The 23,475-nt window shown below is 41.4% G+C and overlaps 1 protein-coding gene and 1 non-coding gene across 3 annotated transcripts in view; both read right to left on the reverse strand.

The window, feature by feature from the left end:
* Positions 1-23,475, reverse strand: part of NPSR1 (neuropeptide S receptor 1) — a 145,195-nt gene that overhangs the window by 18,298 nt on the left and 103,422 nt on the right. The window contains exons 4-6 of one of the 2 annotated variants that reach the window (XM_077856224.1): positions 21,117-21,210; positions 14,973-15,174; positions 3,554-3,630 (exon numbers count right to left, since the gene is read on the reverse strand). In XM_077856224.1, coding sequence (XP_077712350.1) covers positions 3,554-3,630; positions 14,973-15,174; positions 21,117-21,210 — 373 coding nt within the window. The remainder of the gene's footprint in view (positions 1-3,553; positions 3,631-14,972; positions 15,175-21,116; positions 21,211-23,475) is intronic. The other variant, XM_077856225.1, reaches the window with a different exon arrangement.
* LOC144289262 (U6 spliceosomal RNA) lies at positions 6,149-6,255 on the reverse strand. Its single transcript, XR_013357237.1, has one exon. It is a non-coding gene; the product is annotated as a U6 spliceosomal RNA (small nuclear RNA).

Consider the following 23,475-nt stretch of genomic DNA (forward strand, 5'->3'; position numbering starts at 1 on the left):
CTGCCTCCCTCACAATGACTCTTCTGCGAGCTCTGGATAAATAGCGTTTTTCTATTCTCAGTTGGTTGGTCTTCAATTATTTCCAGAGTGTCTTTTTTTTCTTTTTCCTGATTCTCTCTGTCTCTGGACTAAGTGTTTGTGTCCTCTCCAAATGCATATGCTGAAGCCCTAATCCCCAACGTGGTGGTATTTAGAGATGGGGCCTCTGGGAGGTGATCAGAATTAGATGAGGTCATGGGCATGGAGTCCTCATGATGGGATTAGTGCTCTTATAAGAAGGGACACCAGAGCATGTGCTCTTTCTCTCTCATCTCCCTGTCCCCCAGATAAGGACACAGCAAGAGGGAAGTGGCAGCCATCTGCAACCACTGGTGAGGAAGAGTGCTCTTACCAGGAACAGAATCAACCAGCACCTTGATCCTTGACTTCCCAGCCTCTAGAACTATAAGAAAATAAATTTCTGTTGTTTAAGCCACTCAATCTATGGCACTTTGTTATGGCAGCCAGACTGGTCTAAGACGCCCCCCACCCCCGCCCGGCCTTTCTACTTTGTTCTCCTTTAAACCCAAAGCTCTGGACCTTCCTAAACCCTCTGGTCCTGCCACACTTGATCTGTCCACCACTGAATCAGGATCATGCACTCTAAGCGACAACTTGATCAGTATATGCTTATGTAGTGCACAGTACTCAGTGCAGGCTACAGATGTACTGCTCCTGGGTTCTCCTACAGATAGCACCTTAAGGAAAAGAACTAACTCCATTGGTTTGAATTTCAGGCATCATGGAAGACTCTGCAAGGACATATCTGAGAGCAGGCAGAGGCATTTTTTGTATCTCTCATATGAGCCTCTGGGTACTGCCCTATTTCTTGTAGCTTCTAGATCCTACCTATAGGTCAGGATACATCTGATTTTGGTCATTGCCTATTTACTGAGAATAAGTTTTGAATGTTTAGGGATTCATTTAAGATATATCTCTATCTATCTATCATCTATCTATCTATCTATCTATTCATCCATCTATCCAGCGAGCTATCATCTATCTGTATATGTACATGCATATTCTAATATTTATTATATATTCACATATTTATAAAAGTGATATATCACTTTCTCCTTTTTTAAAAAGATTTTATTTATTCATGACAAAGAGAGAGAGAGAGAGAGAGAGAGAGAGAGAGAGGCAGACACAGGCAGAGGGAGAAGCAGGATCCATGCAGGGAGCCTGACATGGGACTCGGTCCTGGGTCTCCAGGATCAGGCCCTGGGTTGAAGGCAGCGCTAAACCACTGAGCCACCTGGGCTGCCCAACTTTCTTCTTTTTAACCTAACAGACATTTTTCTATTGCAGTAAGTATACTACACAATACTTTTAATAGCTGAAGTACTGCATTATATGTCTATATAGTTTTTATTCTTGATCTCTCATTGCAGGTATTCAGAACTTTTCCTTTTTTTCTTGATTATAAACAATGATTTTTATGTTTTCTTTCCTTTTTCTCTCTCTTTCATTTATATCTTTAATAAACAGTTCATTTCCTTGTGGCATATGAAGTAGGAATATAGCTGTATTTATTTCCCAATAAATAGTCTCGATAGCACTAATTACCAAACAATCTCTACTACTCTATCTGTTTGAAACACTTTATCATATCCTAAACTCCTGAGGTTTCCTTTAGTTTCTGTTCTGTTCTATTCCCATTAGTGTAATTCTTTGATAGAGATACTCTATTTCAACAATTATAGTATTTAATGTATTTATCTGATATCTGATAGAGGAGGAGGTCTTCCTCATTTTTTTTTGACAAATATTCTAACTTTTAACCAAAGCCACTCACAATGAATGAAATGAAAGCATTTGTGTTTATTCTTTCTGATTGCTCTTGTTCTTCTAGAAAAGCCAGGGTGCAGAGACTTAGACCAGTGAGAGGGAGTCTGTGTAGAGGATCTGCATGGAGGCCAGAATGAGTCACCAGCTGAATGATAGGTACTTCATGGGTGGAAAATTTCCAAGCAGCCTGCACACACCTCTGGGTTACTCTCGTCAATCACTGTGGGAGTCAGCTGCCTATAACTGTGTCTCCCACCGGATGAGAGGTTGTCAAACCTGGTTGCACATTAAAACCATCCAAAGAGCTTTTCCAAAGTAATGATGCCAGACCTCACTCCAAACGGAGTGAATCAGAATCTCTTAGACAGTCATACCTGGATATTGGTGCATTTGAAAGTTTCCCTAGGCAATGCTCTTGTGCAGCCAGCACTGAAGCCCTGTGCACAAGACTGTTGGCTTCCCATAGTCAGAAACCGTGCTATTTATTCATTTGGCGTTCCCAGTTCTTTGTACTACTGCTGACATGTGGTGAACACAGCAGAACTGAACTGAATTCAGATGAAGATGCCAAGACTTACATGTCTCTGGCACTTTGCCTAGAGAAGGGACATAGATTATTTGCGCCCACTTGGGAATCCTTTTGACTGTCTCTCAGTCACACTGGAAGAAGTAGCTTTAAGAGGGATGAAAATGAGCATGGTCTTGGTCCAGGAAAGGTATTAGTTCAGAGTCTGAAAAGAAGAGGACTTTGAGACCATTTAGTTTGTCCCTTATTATAACCTCTTGAAGGCCAGAGAGGTTAAATGACTTTGCAAGGTGGCACAGCAATTAGTGGCACTTTGGGAACAGAAACCAGCTCTTTGTATCCCGTATCTGTGTTATAGCTTGCTGCTCTTGTGTGAGTACATGTGGGTGAGTATGTATATGCGGGTGTGTATAAATGTGTAAAAGTGTGCATGTGAAGGACTGGGTGTGTGAAGGGGTACAAGCGTGTACGAGGAATGGGAGGAGGTGGGGAGCCTGAGGAGAGAACTAGTCCCATTATAATCAGCAGAAAACCAGGAGCCCTCCCCCTCTTTTTCTGGCATGTGGTTCCTTGCCAATTCTCTCCAGGTTGGTCTCCATCAGGTCCAGCAGTGTTGGCCTGGGAGGCAAGGTAGGCCTCCAGGTCCTAGCGCCTGTCACGTGGGACGTGCTCAGCACTAAGTTTTACTGAAGCAGAATTTGGGGAAGGGCCATTGTGGGTGGTCTCAGGCTCATTCCGGGCAAGTTGGTGTGTTAGGAAAGCACTGACCATGCTTTGCTTGCCTTAGGGTCCAGTATTGTTCTGTGGATGGACTGCAGTTTTCTCCATCTGTAAGTTCAAGCCATGTAGAAATGTCTATGCCTGTGCTTCACCGAATGTGTGCTCCTTGGACAGACCTCTTTTCAGCCCAGTGTCCTACAGGGTGTTCCTCTTTGCCAGGCCTAAGAAATCAGGGCGACCTTTGGATCCTGGCACCCAAAGTCCCCCCTTCCGTCTTAAGTTTCCAGGGAGGCCACATGAAAGAGGCAGTACCTGCCAGGGGAGCCTTTGGTGGGTCTGATCTGCTCTCGGGGTCCTGGTAGGCAAGTGCAGCTTCTTGTATTCAGGCAAAGCACAGGCAAGCTCATTTTTGCTAGAGAAAAACCACTGGAAAAGCAAAATTACCCAAGAGTTGGGTAATGCTGATCAGAGACTTACCTGAGCAGTTGGAGATCACTGTCTCGTGGGCTTTGCTCTTAATCCAAATGGTTCGGATCACAATGGCATAGATGACGCTGTGCAAAGGACCAGAGGTAATATTAATATGGCTGGTGGGTCCCTACTGTGAGGACACACAGAGAGGACCACTCCCAGTTCCCTGAGGGTGAGGTAAAGAGGAAGGGGTTAAAATCATGCCAGGTCCCTATCTTTGCTGATTACAGAATTCCAGCAGATTACAGCTACCTCTTTTTTAACTGAGGAGGCTAGGACCTGGCAAAGTGAAATGGCTTCTCCAAGATAACTCAGGTGGTTAGAAATATAGCTGAGATTAGAATCCAAACTCAGGGTTTGGGGTCAGAGAGGTTTATATTTGTAACCAGCTCTTCTACTTGCTGGTTGTATGACTTGACCTTAGACACTCTTTAATGTGAATCACTCTAGAATGTAGTGATTCTTGCCTCTCATGTCCATGCCTTTGTGAGATCCCCTCCCCTTGAGTGTGTTGGGATTTGTGACTTGCTTCTGATCCATGCATTGGGCTGAAGGTGATAAATGTCTGTAATCATGTAAGACTGTAGTGCCTGTCTTGCTAGCATCTCTCTCTGTTGCTGCCATGAGTCCTATAGCTCCAGAGAATTAATTCTGTCAAGAACTCAATGGGAACCTGAAATAAGACCCTTCCCCAGTTGAACCTCTGATATCCCCCAGCCCTGGCAGACAGACACCCTGATGGCTGACTTGCTTAAGCAGAGTTAAAGCCTTGCCCAGTTAAGCCATGTCTAGATTTGTGACCCCCCAGCAACTGGAGGTAATAAACCTCTGTTGTTTTAAGTTACTGGGTTCGTGATAGTTTGTTAGCCAGCAATAGATAAGCAATACACTAACTGATACAGGCTTAATGTCTGTATCTCTATCCCTAAGGTTATATCTTGAAATCTTAATGACTGAGATGATAGTAGTAGGAGGTAGAGCCTAGGAGGCGCTTAGGTCCTGAGGGTGTAGCCTTCATGAATGGGATTAGTGCTCTTACAAAAGATACCCCACAAAGCTCGGCAGCCTCTCCCACCTGGTGAAGACACAAGGGGAAGTCCGCTGCCCAGAAGAAGACTGTCACCACCATCTGTCCAGGCTGGCGCCCTGATCTTGAACTTCCAGCCTCCAGCACTGTGAGAACTAAAGTTCTGTTGTTTATAGATCGCCTCGTCTGTAGTATTTTGTTATAGAAACTAGAACAGACTAAGGCACTGGGCCTCTGTTGACACTAAAATGGAGTTAATAACACAAACGTCTTATGAGTTTTTTGGGATCAATTGCGACAACATTGAAGATGCCAAGCACAGCACTGGGAAATTAGCAGAGACTCAATAAATGCCATTTTCTTTCCTCTCCCTCTTTCCCATGTTTCACATAATATCACACCTCCTGTAGCATAATATAATCTATACCTAACAGGAAAACAAAATGTTAATGACTCAAAAGCATTGGCAAATTTTGTCTCTTTTGATAAACACAGAAAAATGTATACTCTTCTTTAATTACTTATTTGGTGCTTCTAATATATTAAGGACCTCAACTAAAAACTTTGGGACAAAGCATTGCTTCACTTTAGAATGGCACAAACTCCCCTCTAGAGATTTACTGGTTAAGACAAAATCAGAGCTCTGGTCTGCAGTGGCTGACAAAGCACTAATTGTTTTTAATGATCTTTAGCATATAACTTAATTAATGGCTGTTAAAAACCTTCTGCTCATTCTTGCTTTTCCCATTCTTGCTTAGTGAACCCCTCTGAGTGATCCAGGTGAGCTTTAGGCCTTTTTGGAATATCCCCACTCTTTCTCATATACCTGTCCAAGGATTTTTCTGGAATTTGTATGTCTACATTAAAGAAGACATGAGGAAAAAACTGCTTGTGAGTCTATTCTTTACCTTAAGCTGGACATGTGTTATAGCAGGGAAACTTATTCCCCAGATAAATGAAATGCAAGGAAAGGTTACAACCACCACGAAACATTGATTATGTATTACAATATCAACCCTAGTGCTAAATCAATCAATAATTCAAATATTTATTGGCCATCAGCCATATACACAATGGAAAATTAAGAACGGCCTTATGTGTTAGGGGTTTGGGACTAATCTCCCTGCCTCATCTCCTTGGGACCCATAGGGCAGGTGGAAAGCAACTCCTTTATAAGTGGGGTACCCCTTTATTACCCAAATCAGGTCATTGTTCAGAGTGAAGCAGTCATGCATAAGAGAAATCTCTGAATTGTATTTGTCTCCTTCTTCTTCCTTGTTTCTTTCATCAGCAAGTTCTGTGGTCTGTCCCTTCAAAACGTCTCCGTGATTTGTTCCTTTTTCTCTATGCCTGCGCCTCATCATCAGACCAGATCCTTACAACCTCGTTTTTTAAAAATTGTATTTTGATATGAGTTTTTAATTGTGATAAAATAAACATAAAAATGTATCACTTTAACCATTTTTTAAGTGCACAGTTTGGCGGCATGAAGTACATTCACATTGTCATATAACCTTTCCCACCATCCATCTCCAGAATTTTTCATCTTCCCCAACTAAAGTTCTGTAGCCATGAAAACTAAGGAAGCCTTCATGAATGTTTGTGTCATCCTCATGCAGGGGCCATACTGATCTTCTCTGTATGATTCCAATTTCAGGATGTGTGCTCCCGAAGTGAGTACCCCTTGTGACATCTTGTCTGATTATCGTGATCTTCTAATGCCCCTACTCGGGTACCATCTTGAATGTCCATGCCTTCATCAAGGTGGAGCTCTAGGACAGAGAGTCATTCTCTGGCTTAACCGCCCCCCCCCCCGCCCCCGCCCCCACTGCCAGTATCTCCACTTTCCTACAAGATGATATCCAGTCTCTTATATTTGGGATATTCAAAGCCTCCCCAAATCTGCCTCTTTATTCCTCACCTTTACTATCATCATCCTGCTTCCCTCCCCTCCACCATCTCTCAATGACCTTTCTCCATATCATCGACAAGAGTGGCCAACAGGAACAGGTTGACAAAACTAACCATGACTTCATACTTCATATGGAGTTGACTTTGGGTGAATCTGAGTTCCAGTGCCTTCCATCTCTCTGTGTCCACTTTGCTCTCTCGTCGAAATGCATTTTTAAACCCATTCTTCATATATCACTTAGCTATGAGACCTTTCTGAGCTGTCCCTGTTCCTCAATGGTAATCAGCTCCCCCCCTCCTTGGGGCTTCCATGCTGGCATAATACTGGTCACATTGAGTCTTGTCTATGGTGGTCATGTCCTAAAGATTAGCAGACCCATAAATAGCCCATTCTCAGAAACAGAGCAGAAGAATAGCATCTCCACTCTTTTGGTTCAACTTCTTTTATGTCTTCAATCTACTTTCATTCTCTCAACAAATGCAGCTTTTCTTCAAGCTTCTTTGAAATATAAAAACTGAAAGATCACCCAGATTGAAGAAAGTATATCTTATCCGTAACCGGCTGACTGAATTCTTGATTTTATGGAAGACTATCCAGGCACAGACCCATTTTATTTCATTTCCTTTATAGAGGCAGCTCATGATGGGGATAGAGTGAGAATCCAAGCCAGAGAAAGACTTTGCAGGACCACCTTAGGAGGATGTCTGAATCTGGTTCCTCAGTCCTGGTTCTGTATTATGTGTAAGAGGTGTCCAGGATACAGAACAAAACTTTTGCTCTTCCTCTGAGACACAACAGACAGCATTTCACTCAGACTATCAGTACTTCACCCCTGCAGGACTCAGCTCAAGGTACTGAGCACCAACTACCCTACCTATCTTCTCTATGCTTGACCTTGTTGGGGCTTCACTGGACAAGGCTCTTTTTTCTCTTCTCCTAGCAGGGGCATTAAGAATACCCCCTAGTCAAAAGTTCTCTCTCCTTCATTATTAATTAATTCATTTCGCTATATGTATTTGAGGTCTTACTCTGTCCCAGGCACCTGTTGAGCCATTGTGGATACTGTGGCAGAAAAATACAGAGTCCTAGCCCTCCTGGAGTTTACATTGTATTTGTGGAGATAGATAATAATGAAATGAGGACACAGTAATATATCATTACAAAGGAGAAAAATTCTAAGAAGATAAAATGTAGGGTGAGTATATAAGAGGGGACCTGACTTGTTCTGGAGGTCAGACTTCAGTTTTGAGAGATTCAGTGACTTGTCTGAGTTCACACAGCTAGAAGATGGAACCATAGTCTGGGTCCTCTGACTTCCAGGGCTGTTAACTGACTTGCTAAGGCTCCTCAAGGGAATGTGCTGGGTTACCTATGCTATAGATGGTTCTAGTTATTTTCTGAATGTCTTCTTTGATTCCTATACTAGGTTAGCATCCCTGCTGTGGGTACCCTAGGGCCCTCTATTTACCCTCCCACAGTAATTATCACAGTGTTAGAACTCCCTTTTTAATTGGCTGCCTTCTCTGTTACACAGAAAGAGTCTTAAATTCAGACATGTGTATCTTGTCATTTCTGTGTCCCCCTTACCAGATATAGGGTATGGCAGACAGTGGGTGCCCTATGGATATTTCTAGAAATAATGAATACGTGGGGAGAGGCAAGGGGTCAGGGACTCAACAGCATCTCTGTATGTAGTTGGGCTTTGGGAGACATGAAGGCAGAACTAACTTTGGGGGGAGAATGTAGAAACAGCTTGATACTTAAGAAACTCAGAAAAATATGAAAGTCCTGATATACACATTCCATTGGCACCATGTTTAATGGGCTTCCAGGACAGAGAGGATCAAAGGATGCCTTTACTAACTCGCTGGGTACCACTGAAATAACTGAGACTTCCTCATGGTCCCAGAAGAAGAGCTCACTCTGATGACTTCAGTAGTTCAGATGAATTCACTGATGTCTGGAAACAGCAAGTACAGGCAGTTGGGTATCTGTTAGGATACTTTGTGTAGCAAGATACAGAAAACACCCAATTCAAATTGTTCTAAGCAATGGGAATATTTCTTATTCCCCATAATTGCAACTTCAAAGGGTCAAAGCTGAACTTCAGAAATCTGCGTTCTTTTCATCCGTTCCTCTTTTCTTTTCAGTGCAGGTGTCTCCCTGAGTCAGACTGCGCAGTTCCGGGTGTCAATCCAGACAGCAGTGTCCAGAAGACGGGAAGCCGTCCTCTCCTGGACTTGTTTTCTGTGAATGGGGAAATCTTTTCCAAAGGCTCTTCCGAAGACATTCCCTCACATCTCATTGGCTAGAATTGGTCATGTGGTCATTCCCAAACCATTCCCGCATTGAGGGGAAGGGCTGCCCTGAGTGGCTTATTGTGGGGAGGGTATTGGAAATCCAAACACAAACATCTACCCTAACCTAGTGAATTAGTGACAACGGCTTTTCAAAAGATCTCTCTTGCCACCCTCAGAGATATGTCACTTATATATGTCATTTCCTTATATATGTCATTTCCTTCACTAATAGATGGGTCATTCTCCTTGACCTTGGACCTCCTGCCCAGGGACAGTACTGTTCAGACTCCCGGGGCCCTTTTACCCACCATGGTCTTGAACTCCACTGGGCTGTACCAACCTTAGCCTGGGACTTTCCCACAGTCTGATCTCTATTCTCCAAGCAAAATAAATGGACTTTTTTCCCCGCCATGTAACAGGAGTCAGTGCTCCATGACAAATGTGCTTTTTTCCACTTATTCCTTCGCAATTGTTGGTCATGGATCTTTTATGCTTCTATCTTTATGTCGCAAAGATAAAAATGATAGAAGAATAGGAAATCAATTAAGTCACAAGAAAATAACCATGGATAAAGTAAAGCAATTACACCAGCAGCTAATAACCTTCCTAGCAACAGTTAGACAGTCATGTCAAGTAAATTTTGAAATAACAGGAGTTGTGTTGACCCAGAAAAACAATATATTGTCTTTATTGTCAGTCGCTATGGTTTCAAATCCAGGGAGCCTGATTTAATTAATGACAGAAGAGCTAAATCTTTATTCCTTCATGGCTCTCATGAGGGTTTGCCGCAGACAATACAACTCTTCCTTCCTCTCTCCTTTCCTCCCTCTCTGCCTTTCTTCCTCTCTCTCTTCTTTACTTCCTTCCTTCCTTCTGTCCTTACACATATATTTAGGGTGGATTCACCATATACCAGAAACTGATCTAGGCACTAAAGAGCCAGAAATGTCCATATCAGGGGTGTGAGTGACCCGGTGGCACCTCTGTCCTGTGGTTTATCGCTCAGGTCTGCATTGTTCATTCAGCCTAACATTTACAAAGTGAGTATCATGTACGAGATTTGGAACCCAGAAATGAAGGCATGAAGCTCTATACTCAAGAGCTGCAGCCACACAAGCAGGTGATTCCACTCCCATGAAGCCTTCATGGTGGCCCAGACGAGCTGAGGTGGGAGGCTATGGGTGAACACCTGAGGTACTGCTTGGCTGAGGACTGGCAGCGTGGTCCATGTGGAGTCAGTATGTAGAGTGAGACATCAAGAACATGAACTGGGCTGCCAGAAACAAGGCAGCAAGGCAGGGAGAGTGTGGAGGAGTGTTCAGGTCTGAGGAAGGATGTGCACAAAGGCAGAAGGGTGAGAGTAGTGAGGGGTGTCCCTGTTTGTTATGACTGGAATGGCGTATGCAGGGGTGAGCATCAGTAGCCTTCCTGAAATAGCCAGGGCCCCTTTGAGAAAGACAAGACATCTGTCTTAACAGATATTAAACGATGTAAAGCTACAGTAATTAAAACAATGTAGTATTAGCGGCAGGAAAGCCACTAACTTAGTTACTTGTGTATTCTCTCGTTTCTTAATTATGACAATTACTATCAACTGAAAATAAAACCATGTGCAAAATGAAGAAGCAAATGACAAACTAGGGACACATTTCCATCATGTAAAAAAGGAAAAAGTTTATTGTATAAAGAATATCTCTCAAGATAGAGAAAAAAGAGGGGGCGCCTGGGTGGCTCAGTGGCTGAGCCTCTGCCTTTGGCTCAGGTGATCCTGGGATCCTGGGATTGAGTCCTGCATCAGGATCCCCACAGGGAGCCTGCCTCTCCCTCTGCCTATATCTTTGCCTCTCTCTCTATGTCTCTTATGAATAAATAAATCTTTATTCTTAAATTTTAAGATTTAATCTTAAATCTTAAGATCTTAATAAGTCTTTAAAAAAAGGTAAAAAAGAAAATAACAAAATGAAGAGATTAACAAGTTCAGAAACAATAAGAATACTTCTAATGTAAATGTGCATATGATGGAATTACCATTTCATACCATGTAGAAAAAGTGGATTATTCAGTATTCAGTAAGTGGTGTTGGGACAAATGACTTGGCATTAAAAAAATAAATTTAAGTTAATTCATAAATAACACCGAAAGTAAATGGTATTGGGACATTTGGCAAATCAAATCAAAAAAAGATTTATTTATTTTAGAGAGAGAAAGAGATAGAGCACAAATGGAAAGGGGAGAGGGAGAGAGAATTCCAAGCAGACTCCTCACTGAGTGTGGAGCCATATCAGGGCTCCATCCTAGGACCCTGAGATCATGACCTCAGCCAGACCATCAATAGGATGCTTAATGACCTGAACCACCTAGGCGCCCCAAATCAAATATGTTTTTTAAAGCTTGGGATTTTTTTCTCCCTTTCCCTCTACCTCTCCTGCTCATTCTCTCTCTAAAATAAATAAATATATTTTTTAAAGTGGTATTTTTAATGTACTCCCAACACTGAAATTATTTTCAAATAACTGAAATAATAGATTATTAAAAAGTTAAATCATAGTAAAGTATGTGCAAGGAGCAATTTCCAAGGAGAGAAATGGAAGGAGGCAACAATGTAAAGGAAAGCGTGAGTAGATGTGAATACACTGCAATGTGAAAGGTCTGTGTATTACAGAGAAGCCGTATACATTTCATTCACATTTCCACATGCATTTATATAATAATAATAATGTTTTGCATAGTACTTTCCTATGATTCTTTTAACTCTATAAACAACTTGGCTTTCTCCTTTCTAATTTTTGGTATTCGTGCTGTCTCCCCTTTTCACAATTATGTCAGTCTTATCAACTGAAAGCAAAATAAAACCATATTCAAAACAAGAAGGCAAATGACAAACTAGGGAAATAGCATCAATATATGAAAACAGAAAATATTTATTATTAAAGAGTATCTTTAAAAATAAAGAAGAGAGAAAACAAAATTGCAAAAAATGGGTAAAAGAATGAGTAAGTAATTTTTTGAAAAAACAAAAATGATAATGTATAACTTAAATTTTTTCTATCTCATCTGTAATGAAAAAAATACAGGGTCACCTGGGTGGCTCAGTCTGCCTTCGGCTCAGGTCATGATCCCAGGGTCCTGGGATCAAGCCCCACGTCCAGCTCCCTGCTCATCAAGGAGTCTGCTTCTTTCTCTCCCTTTGCCCCTCCCCCTGGTTCATGTTCTCTCTCTCTCTCAAATAAATAAATAAAGTCTTAAAAAATACAAATTAAGGGATCCCTGGGTGGCTCAGTGGTTTAGCCCCTGCCTCCGGCCCTGGGGTCCCAGGGTCAAGTCCCACGTCAGGCTCCCTGCATGGAGCCTGCTTCTCCCTCTGCCTGTGTCTCTGCCTTTCTCTCTCTCATGAATAAATAAATAAAATCTTTAAAAAATACAAATTAAAACAACTATGTGAATTTTTTGCCTATCAATTTGGTAATGATATATATATAATCATGCCTGAAGAACAATGAAACAGGAAGCACAGTTAACAGAGTGAATGAACACCTAATTTGAGTTGTTTTCTTTCATCTACTTAAGCTTGGGATTAAGAGTTTACTTTACCTAAAAGAACTATCAGAAACAGAATCAAGTTCAAGAGTCCAAAATGTGGTTAAGAAGGAAATGATGAACCTTAACTCTGAGAGGTATCAAACAGTAGCAAGTTATCCCAGGAACTAGTTGGAAAACAAATTCTTCACAAGATTCCATCCGGGCCTGGTCTTGGATCAAGAGAGAGGAGGAGCCGAGAGGGGTGTAGGATGCCATATTCCCCAGAGAGAAGCTCTTTCTTCGACAGGAGGAGCCTGACCACAAAAGAGTGAAGGTCATAAGTGAGCAGATAAGAATCACTTCAGGGAAGCTTGTGGTCGGGAGGAGGTCACTGAATCTTCCTCATTCTACCACAGCTGGGAGCAAGGAGCACTGGGCAGGAGTCAAGGAGGCTGTACTTCGATGAAGGCTGAGTGCAACTCGCTTTTGAAATCATCCCTTTCATCATCATATTATACTTTGCTTTTCCCAAGGGCACTATGAGAACACCCAAGGTGGGCTGTAGGCAAGTCTGAGAGGTCCTAATGGGAAGAAGCAGCTTGAATTAATGGGGGAAGAAATATGGACAGGCAAAGAGTCACATGATGGATCTGGCCAGACAGCACATTGGGAGCCATGTGGTTCACAAACTCTATTCACCCTGCTGAGCAGGGGTTTGGACTGATTTCACAGGCTGATGGAAAAATCAATCAGGAGAGAACAAGGACAGACGCTGCCCACTGAAATCGATGCGTCGGTTGCCTGTGATGGACGTCAGGAGCCACTTCCTCCCAGATGTTCACCCCTTGCCACTAGCCGCCCTCCTCCCCACATGCCCCTTCCAATGATGCTGCAACTTCCCTTTGACTGGTTGTCTAAATAACCTTCATCTTTCCTTTAGGATTCCTCCCAAATTTAACTTGGTGGTGAGGAGGCAGTACGTTGATATAATGCAGACGTCAATTTGTCAATTCAGCAGAGATGACTGACAATCTCCCATCTCAGCAAGGCTGCTGGGCTGGCTGTGGGATCCCTCTCTGGCCCAGCTCCACCTCTGATGGAGAGCAAGTCATTTTGCTTCTTTTAACCCTAAGCCTACTTTTGTGAAAAATTCAGCGGCTGGACTACGTGATGGATAACTTTTTTCCAGCTATGGTGTTTTATGAGACTAAAGCTGAGCAAAGAGCAGGAACATGGGATTCCCATTGTGTCAGGGGAAAAAAAAAACTTGAAAAGTATTTAATACCCTTAACACTTAATCCAAGACATGCATATTAAAACAATGAGATATTTTTTGAAACGCCTATGTTTGGCAAAGATTTAATAAAGAAATGATACCGCCTTCCACTGGGTCAGGAGAAGAAAACTCAGGGCTCTTTTTTTTTTTTTTTTTTTTTTTTTTTTTTTTTTTTGCTGTTGGCAGGAATACACCTTTTCTGGAGGGCAGTTTATGAATATGCATCAAAAGTTTTAAAATGAGCATCATCTTTGATCTAGCAATTCCAGTAGAATGAATTCTGAAGGAATAATCAGAGACTCATGAATAAATTTAAGTACAAAGATTTCTATCACAGTATTATTTATGCTCTCTGAAACCAAAGGCTGATCTTCCTTCATCCAGGACAAATTATGGGACACACCATGGCCGGCTTGAGGGCACTCAAAAGATGCAGGATCAGCTTGGCCGTGCAAGCCCTTGACATGCCGGTGTGTCCCTCAATCCCCCATCCCATCCACCCACGTAGAGTCACAGTCAGAGGTGATCCTGCTGCATGACAAGTGGGCCCCTGCCTTTCCAGGCAGTTGTGGTTTTCTCTGCTGGAAGACCATCTGTGGCCACCATTGGCCGCAGGGCAAAGGGAGATCCTATGGCTTGGCTGTTAAGGCCTTTATAATCGAGGCTCACCCCACCAGAAAGAGCTAACTACCAACTTCTTTCCTATCCACTGACATTGCCTGCCTGTCCTTTCCCTGTTGCCATACTTCCTCTGACCCCCAGTCACCAGGACACCTGCTCCCTTCCCACCTTTCCATTCTCCTATCTGAATTCTTCCCTCCTTCAACAGTCGCTTCCAAGAAGTGTCCCCTGCCATTACCTGACCTCACTGCACACACTTTCTAGCATAATTTTCTGTGTGTGTAATGCCTTTTATTCTCAGTTTTGCCTATCTTTTCAATTATAATAGAAGATCTCTGAAACTGGTACTATGTCTTACATTTGAAAGACTACATGCACTAGGAGAAAGAACAGGGTATGAATTCAGAAAGACCCGTGTTTAAATCCTGTGTGTGATGTTGGGCAGGTTACTTAGCATCTCTGAACCCGAGGTTTACCTTACAGAAAACAGGGGCAACAGTAGTGGTTTCATAGAGCTAAAATGTGGTTAATGGTATAATTGTTAGCCACTGAGCAAAATGCCTGCACCATAATACATACTCAGAAAATATCAGTTCCCTCCTCTTTACTTTGGAGAAGTTGGGCTTAACACATAGTAGCTTTACATGAAATCTTGTGGTCTGGCCCCTTCCTTCAAGGACACAAGAACAATGAATGACCTGTAGGAGAGGAGAGCAGGAGCTGGCGAATCAGGAAAGTTTCTGTGTGGGTCTGGCCTGCTGGCCTCTTACCTGATGATTGTCAGAGGGATGAAGTACACCAGGAAGGCCACAATGGTCATGTACGGGGTCCAGTAGGAATCATCGGGCCATAGTGCCCAGCACTGAACTTCGCCGTTGGGGAGTTTCCTTTTCCCAAATATGATGAGGGTGGGAATGGAGAAGAGGAAAGATAGGCTCCAGGCAATCATGACGAGGACCTTGGCTTGCTTTTCTGCTCAAAGGAAAGAGAAGTTGGATGGTTTGTCCATGTAGACACCAGAGTCACTCAAGATGGGGACAGTATGGAAGGTAAGTGAGAGACAAAGAACAGGTCCACATCTTCACTGGTTGAGAGGCATGGCCGGGTGGTCAGACAGGGAACATTGTAGAACGTAATCTAGTTTGGTAGCGTAAGTGTCAAAGGAACAGATCAGTGTCCAGGCAATAATGGAGGAGAAGTGGATTAGAAGGGTTCAGGGAAATAAGAAAATGTCTCTACCAGCCCCAGGCCCTAAAGTTCCCAGAAGGAAGGCTGAGAAGCATCCTCTTCAGAGACATTAGGAGAACCAGGGGTCTCGAGAGGCAGAGGGAACCTACTGTGATGTTACTGAAGATGTAAGGGAGTGGTTTCCTGAAGGAATGGAGGATAGTATGGGATGGGAAGGAAGCAGTGGGAGTTTGGTTGCAGAAACAAACACAGGGCAGGATGGCCTTAAGGGAGCAAGTGATATATATGGCTGGAGGAATTTTCTTCTTGACCAGAGGGACATGATGCCTATTGGGTTTCTACAGGCCTTGGCAGCATTAGTAACCCCTCCTGCATGGTCTCGTTCTTTCATTGGTTAAAATACAAAGTTTCTCTCCTTCTGTAGGTCCTACAGCCTACAGACTTTTAAGGGTGATCTTCAGCTCCTGGGCTCCACTCATATTCCACTGGATGGGTTAACAATGCATTCACCTTTGGAAGGGCATGGGCATGGAAAAAATCAGATTAAAAGAATATGAAACAGTGCTTCGGAATTAATTCTACCAGGGTACGAAAAATGTTTCCTCAAAGCACACATAGGACAGATGGCTGGAATTACTTTTCGCATACTGCTGCTGGGCTGTCCTGGAAGATCCCCAGTCTCAGGTCTTTCCGCAGTCAGGTGTGTGACCAGCAAACAACAGTGGTGGCAAGACTATTGGCCTTCTGGCCTGCTGAGCCCATCTGCCATAATGACTGACTGCTCAGGGCTCAATACTCAGGGACAGAACAGAGGAAATGCAGCTTGAGTATTAGGTGGGTCACCTCCTATTATCTCCAAAATGGCCTGTGTCTCCCACCTGTAGAAAGGCAGACTTCCTGTTCCATTTGTTCTTGCCCAAGTCTGTACTTCTGTCTTAGCGCTCTCCCTTTCATGCATCATGTATACCTTCTTTGTCTTATATTTATTTATTTTTTTAAAGATTTATTTATTTATTCATGATAGAGAGAGAGAGAGGCAGAGACACAGGCAGAGGGAGAAGCAGGCTCCATGCCGGGAGCCCGACTTGGGACTCGATCCCAGGACTCCAGGATTACGCTCTGGGCCAAAGGCAGGTACCACACCACTGAAGCCACCCAGGGATCCCCCCTTCTTTGTTTTTAATAATAAAAGTTACACATGATAATTACAGAAATACTAGCAGAGAAATATAAGCAAAAAGAAGGGGAGAAGTCCATAGGGGCCCCATGCAGAACTAGCCAGCCCCAATTTTGATGATGCATTCATACGAAATATATAGATTACACAGATAAAAATTAGAACATAATATACATGCTGGTTTTCAACCTGACTTTTTCTCTGAAAAAAAAAAATCATCTCCATCTTTTATGTCAAGGAAGTCTTTGTAAAAAAAAATTTTATGGTATCTTTTCATGTCTGCATCTATACAAGTGGCATCCAGACTTTCAGGCAGTAAAAGCTTTTCATCAAATATAATTTTACATTGAGTCCAGTACAGGATGCCTAGATAGCTCACCTTGAGGCCAGGTGACAGCCAGAAGCTTCCATACCTGTCCTGGAGCAGGTCTACAAAAATAAGTCCTCCTGGGTCAGAGTGTGAAGTGTAATTTGAAAAGCACTGATAAAAAATTTTTTCCATGGTTACACTAAATTCCCATTTTATTGATAGCCTATTATAAAGTATTTAAAAATTTCCAATTATTTTATTATGAATAATTTATATGTATCTCTTTACAGTGCTATTCCCTTAGGATAAACTCTTAGAAACAGATTTGACAAATGTTATTAAATTTCTTCCAAAAGTGTCTACAACCTCTGCTCCCACCGGAAGTGCTTAGACATGCCTATTTCCTTATACTCTCCCAATACTGAGAGAATTCTTTCTCTTACTCTTGTTATATCAGCAGTAAGATTTCACATCCAAATGTCTAATATTGCAGCTCTTCAGTTAGTGGTCAAAAGAGCATTTCTATGTATCGTTCATTCATTTTTCATTGCTTCTTAATACTGTTCATGTTCTTTGTCCTCTTTTTCAATTGGTATGCTGTTATCTGTTTGCCAGACTTCTTTAGAAGAAGGATTTTCTATTTGTCATTCTGTGTAAGCATGTGTACAATGTTTATTATTTGTATGAAGGGTTTTTAAATTTTGATGTAAACTACATTTATTTCCCTTATTAATTATGCTTTTGGTATTATTCCTAGAAAGAGCTTTCCTTCACCAAAAATAAAAAAGTTTTACCCATCCCCATTCCCTTTCAAGTTTAAAATGTTTACTTTTTCAATCCAAGTGGCATTTACTTTGTAATTGGCTGTGACAAATGGCAGTCCAATATTTTTTTCCAATATTTTTTAAATGGCTAGACAACTATACTAACACCCTAGACTGAGTCATTTGTTCTTTTCTACTGATTGGATATGCCATCTGCTTCACGTACATTATTCAAGTTTCAGTATCATATTGCTTAAATTATCAAAGTTCTATATTATGCTTTAGTATCTCACACTAAATATTTCCCATTATTAAGAGAGGTTTTCCTAATTATCTTCATATTTATTTATCCTACGGGGCCTTAAAATGCCAACTTCTGTGGAGTTGCTAGCTGAGGAAACTACCACTTTGGTAAAAAGCAGTAAAATATCAGGAAGATGTGGTCTCTCCTTCCCCTTTCCTTCCTTTGGTTTAGTTGCCATCACTTGTGTCTGCTGGGCCACTAGTGACTTGTGTGGTTACCACCTGAGCCCTTCTCCAGGAAGAAGCTGCGTTGCCCAGTGGGGAATTTCTTTCTGTGGCCTTCTCCTTGTTCAATCACATAAACCCTTAGCTCTGCCCCTCATGGATGCCCTTAAATTCCATGAGCTGTAGCACCAGGTGACCCTAGCATAGAGCTCCCTGTTCTCACCTATCACCTGGCCACTAAACTCCTATACCACCACACAGGCTTCCTGGGGGATGTGGTGTCCATGCTTCATCTGTTCCATGTGTGCTGGGAATTCCTTGAAGTTCTGGTGTTTGGATGGCTTCTTTCCTTGGCTCCCATCCAGCTGCTCATCTCGTTTATTTCTCTTTCCTCCATGACTTCAGTGGGATTGGGCAGAGAGGAAGGGAAATGGCTAATGTCTATTTCCAAGTTTTTGTCTTTCCCCGGAGGTATTGGAGATGATTATTTCCCAAGTACCCCACACCAGACCTCTATTAATTTTGTAGTGAGGAAATAAATTGCTTTCCATCTTTAAAAGAACACTGTAATATTCATTGCTGCCTTTTCTGTAATTTAGGACACTGTTCATAATATTGCAGTGTCTCCTAGAACTAGCCATATTTGCCATTAGCTAAAGAGTTTTTTATTTTATTTTATTTTATTTTATTTTATTTTATTTTATTTTATTTTATTTTATTTATTTTTACCTAATGAATATGATGAGATGGGTAACTGACCATATATACCTTCTGGCTATTGGTTCCCTAAGCCTCTATCCCTGACAAATGTCTCAGGATACCCCTCACATGTTTCCTTCTACTTAATTTCCCTTCACTCATATTTTTGCAGCTGGAAATACTCTGGTATATGCATTTTTTTGAATGCCTCCACTGACTCTTTCGTGGAGCCTGCTGGGCATAAATAAATAGATGAATAAATCAGTATATCACACTTTTGCATAGATCATAATATGTCTCTCCCATTTCCCTTTATCCCACTCCTTGTTTCCTTCTTTATCATAATCACTGGGACAATGGAAATGCCCAGAAAACTTGGTGCTAGTCACATACCTTCACACACACACACACACACACACACACACACCCCAAAACAGACAAAAACAACCCTAGAAAAGGCTGAAAAACAGGTGTAAATTCTATTTTTAAACTAGTTTTAATTGCACACAACACATCAGTATACCTTCTTGTATGTAAGTCCCTATGGTCACTAGGGCTAGTCCAAATCCTCCCATCTTCAGAAGTGAGGACTAGTTGGTATGTTTCCTTGCAAGCAATTATTTATTACTTTTTTTTTTTTTTTTGTACTGTCCATGGCTCTCTCACCTCCTCAGTGAGAGGCAGGATATGCAGTAGGCAAAGATACCTGAGCTACTGCCAGACCATCTTGGGTTTAAATTTTGCCCCTGCACCTACTAGCTGTGTGATCTTGGACAAGTTACTTTAACTCTCTGAACTGTAATTGTGCAAGCCGTAAGATTCAGATAATAAAAGGACCTATCTCACAGAGATGTTGTCAGAATTAGAGTATTTAACATGCTTAAAGAACTTATAATCATGAATGGCATCTAGTATACAATCAATAAATTTAAGCTACTGAAACTTCTACATTCCTCCATTGGAGGAGTTTCTGCTATTCTAAGGCATGCTACAATAAACAACACATGTTCATACATGCATGTATGTGGGTGTTTGCTCAGAGAAGATACCAAGAAGTAGAATTTCTATGTCAAAGGGCTGAACATTTTATATTTTAATTCGATATTGGTAACTTGCCATTCAAAGGATCTGTGCCACTCTTGTCTGATATATTCAATAGTATCTGATGACATTAATTCTACTTATTCTAAAGTTCTACTTGTTCTGTTAATTTTCCTTCTTAGTTGTAAATGCTGCAGAATGGTGTTATGAAGTATTACCTATTTTCCACAGTTTGGCTTTTGTCGCATTTTCTGTGATATTTGATTGTATCTCACCTTTGTAGTCAAGATTTCATATTAGTTCTTCATTTTATAAGTTTTCCCAGGCTGCTTGGGAGAGTGTGGTACAGGTCACTAAACACTGGGTTCCTACTTGCTTTCAGGGGTCATGGAGGATGTGGGCTCTGCCCATGGGTAGAGTAATGGACAGGTAGTCTTGGGACTAGGTACCCACCATCCCTCAAAAGAGTCATTGTTTCTTGGAACCCCACACTTTCTTTTCAAATCCACCACCTCCACTACTAAGAAGAAGAGACCTCCATCTCTGCTGCCCCTCTGAGAAGGGGGAGCACAGTGGGGAAAGAAAATATGTAGTGATGGGCCTTCCTCCTTGTGCTCCAGAGATTACCCTGCTGGTTTCCTCGAGTCCTTCTTGTTCTAGGTTTTTACATGATCTATTTAGGAAGTACTCTTAATGCTTCACCCATATCACTGTAGCATTGTTTGTGGGTATTGTGAGCTGTGTGGTTTCAGCCTTTCCTCTGACCCATCTGCTTCCTTCTCCCGGGGATTCTTCACTATGATTGGATCAAGGAGAATTTTCCTTGTTTCCAATATTAGTATCAATTAAAAACATCTTTCCAATTATCTCTGTGGTTTGGGAGTAAGGAGGGCAAGGTGCTTGTTTCTGGAAAATGAGCAAGTTGAAGTGGGAGTATTCATTTCTTGAGAGGGGTATATGTGTCAACACAGCTCTAAAGGAAAAAAACCAGAGGCATTAGGGTCAAGGTAAATGGCTACAAAGTGGGCCCAGCAAACTACCTTCCCTGGTAGTTTTGACCATTCATAGGAACCATCAACATTTTCCCAGGCATCCTGCTTCGCTTTCTACATCTTTTTGACAATCAGACCCATGAAATAGAAAGAAAGTAGAGAAGAAGAAATTGGGAGGAAGAAAACCATTACTAAGAGGATAATATTAGTGAAGACAACCCTACCCTCTCCCAAGGATGATTTCTTAAGGAAAGCACTTGATTGAGCCACCTTACCTCCTTGCAGGAACTTCATGGGATAGACGATGGCATGGTATCTGTCTATGCTGAGGGACACCAGCACATAGGTAGAGGCATAGAGCAGCACAACCTGAAGACAGAAGCAAGAGAAGGTACGTGACTTCATAGAAGTGAGAGAATGCACATAATGGAAAGAGGAGTGTTTGGTGCTATTTATAACCCTATGAATTGAACCTAGGGAGGGATGAAGTTTGGGCTATGGAGAGAAATGACTGACTCCTTATGTCTAGAAGCAGATTGCTGTTCTTGGAGCTGGACTTGTCATTGCTAGTGGTGACCAGTGAGAAAGCTTCTAACCTCACTCTTCTCACTCATTCACTTGGCTTCTTGGGGACTCCACACCTCAGGGTCAGTCTCTCTTGACATTTGCATGTACATTTGTTCATAACTGACTTTTAAAGCTAAACTAATTTTCCCTTCTACAACTGACATTCCAGAGTAATTAGAAAGAAATGTTCATTTGCCTTTTATCAGTGTGAGTTGTTGAGAGACAATGGGAGAGACCTGGTTTCCAGGAGCCCATGTGTTTTTTTGAATCATTATCATCATCTGCGTTGACAGTCTCAGAGCTCACTTCCTCCTCCACTTCTCTAGCAGAGCTGTTCATTACGGATCAGTCCTTGGGTCCCCTCTTCCTCCTTCCTACCTCATCTATTAACCTTACACAGGCCCTTTAATTATCTTAAGTACAGTGTTATTTGTAGAGTTTGCAGAGAAGAAAATTGGGATATAAGAGGTTAACATCTCTTGTGTGAAGAGCATAATCAAAATGTAATTAAATGAAATATCTCTGAAAGAATGATCAAGGTGGAAAAATTTCAGGTAATTTTGAGCCTCATTTCTACCAAGTGTCCAGCTATATCTCTTTTTTGTAAACTTTGGGTCAATTTCAGAGCAGGGAAGAATAAATCAAAGACAAAAGTCTAAAGGTGAGTGTCTGAATATCTTTTAAAATGAAATAGAAATACCATGACTTTGGTAATAACTTTTGTCGGAATTTATACCTTATTGTTCTTTCCCTCACTCAGACAAATAATAATCAACTATATTGTTGTTCTTTATTATTTTTATTTCTAGAATAGTACCACAAATACATCCCAGAACTAATGTTGTGGAAGATGTCATAGGGAGGAGGTTCTGAGGGTTGATTAGAGATTGAAAGCTCTCCTGAGGGATATAAGAAGAGATTCTCCTCTTGCTAAAAGGTGCTACGTGGATGGAGAGAAGAATGATGTCCAAGTTTAATCTCCCAAAATTAGACAACCATTTTCCTAGAGAAAACTAGGATTTCTATGTATGATTCAAGTATTCAAAATTGTTATAGCTGGCCACAAACAGCTCAGGAGGGGGCATTCAAGGAGGATGGGAAAGAAAGCTCCTAAGGGCAGAACTCTATAGGGTGGAATGTCATAGTAAGAAGGTCTTAAGAACCTTGACCATTTTGGCTGTGTTGAGTGAGGTGGCCGACACAAGTTCAAAATTTGAAGCAAGAGGAAAGTTCACAAAAAAGAGTGCCTGGAAGAGCAGGAAACATTAACAAAAAGAGATGCGTTTTGAGATACAGTAAAAAACAGTAGTTAATTTCAAGGGTCTTCAAACATCTAGGCAGGGTAAAAAAAAAATTAAAGGTTACATAAAAGGAAAGCATTTCAAATTGTCATGCCTCTTTTTTACCAAAATAAAATGCCAGAAAACAGCATAAAAACATGTTCAGAGTTTTGAAAGGAAAATTATGATCCAAGAATTTTGTAAATATCATTTCTGTGCCAAGGCACAGAATAATTTTCTTAGATGTATAAGAAAGTGTAACATCACATAATCTCCTGAAAAATCTTCCCTGAGGAATATTTGTGCTGATTGAGCATTGTTTCAAAATTAAGAACTCTAGAAGAGAGACAGGATTGAGTAATAACAGCTATGGTAAGCGATGTGTCCAAAAAAATCCCACAACATGTTTACAAAATAACTATGAATTAGTTAGGAAACATTCCAAGGAAAAATCTTGGGAGTTGAGTGAGAGGAGGGAGTATAAAGAAAGAAATCATGTCATATATTGTCATTTGGACATTTTAGTCATCCCTTTTGCTTTTTACTTTGATAGAGACACATTAAATTTAAAAATTAGAGATAAGCTATTGTAGTAAAACAAAAATGGAGAAAAATTACTTATTAGTTTCTTATGGTTATTATAACCAATTACTGCAAATGTTGTAGTTTAAACCAACATAAATTTACGCTGTTACATTTCTAAAGACCAGAAGTCCAAAATCAGTTATACTAGGTCAAAATCAAAGTGTTGGCAAGGCCACCCTCCCTCCACAAGCTCTGGGTCAGA

Source organism: Canis aureus, chromosome 18 (assembly GCF_053574225.1).
Source record: "Canis aureus isolate CA01 chromosome 18, VMU_Caureus_v.1.0, whole genome shotgun sequence".
Lineage (NCBI taxonomy): Eukaryota > Metazoa > Chordata > Mammalia > Carnivora > Canidae > Canis > Canis aureus.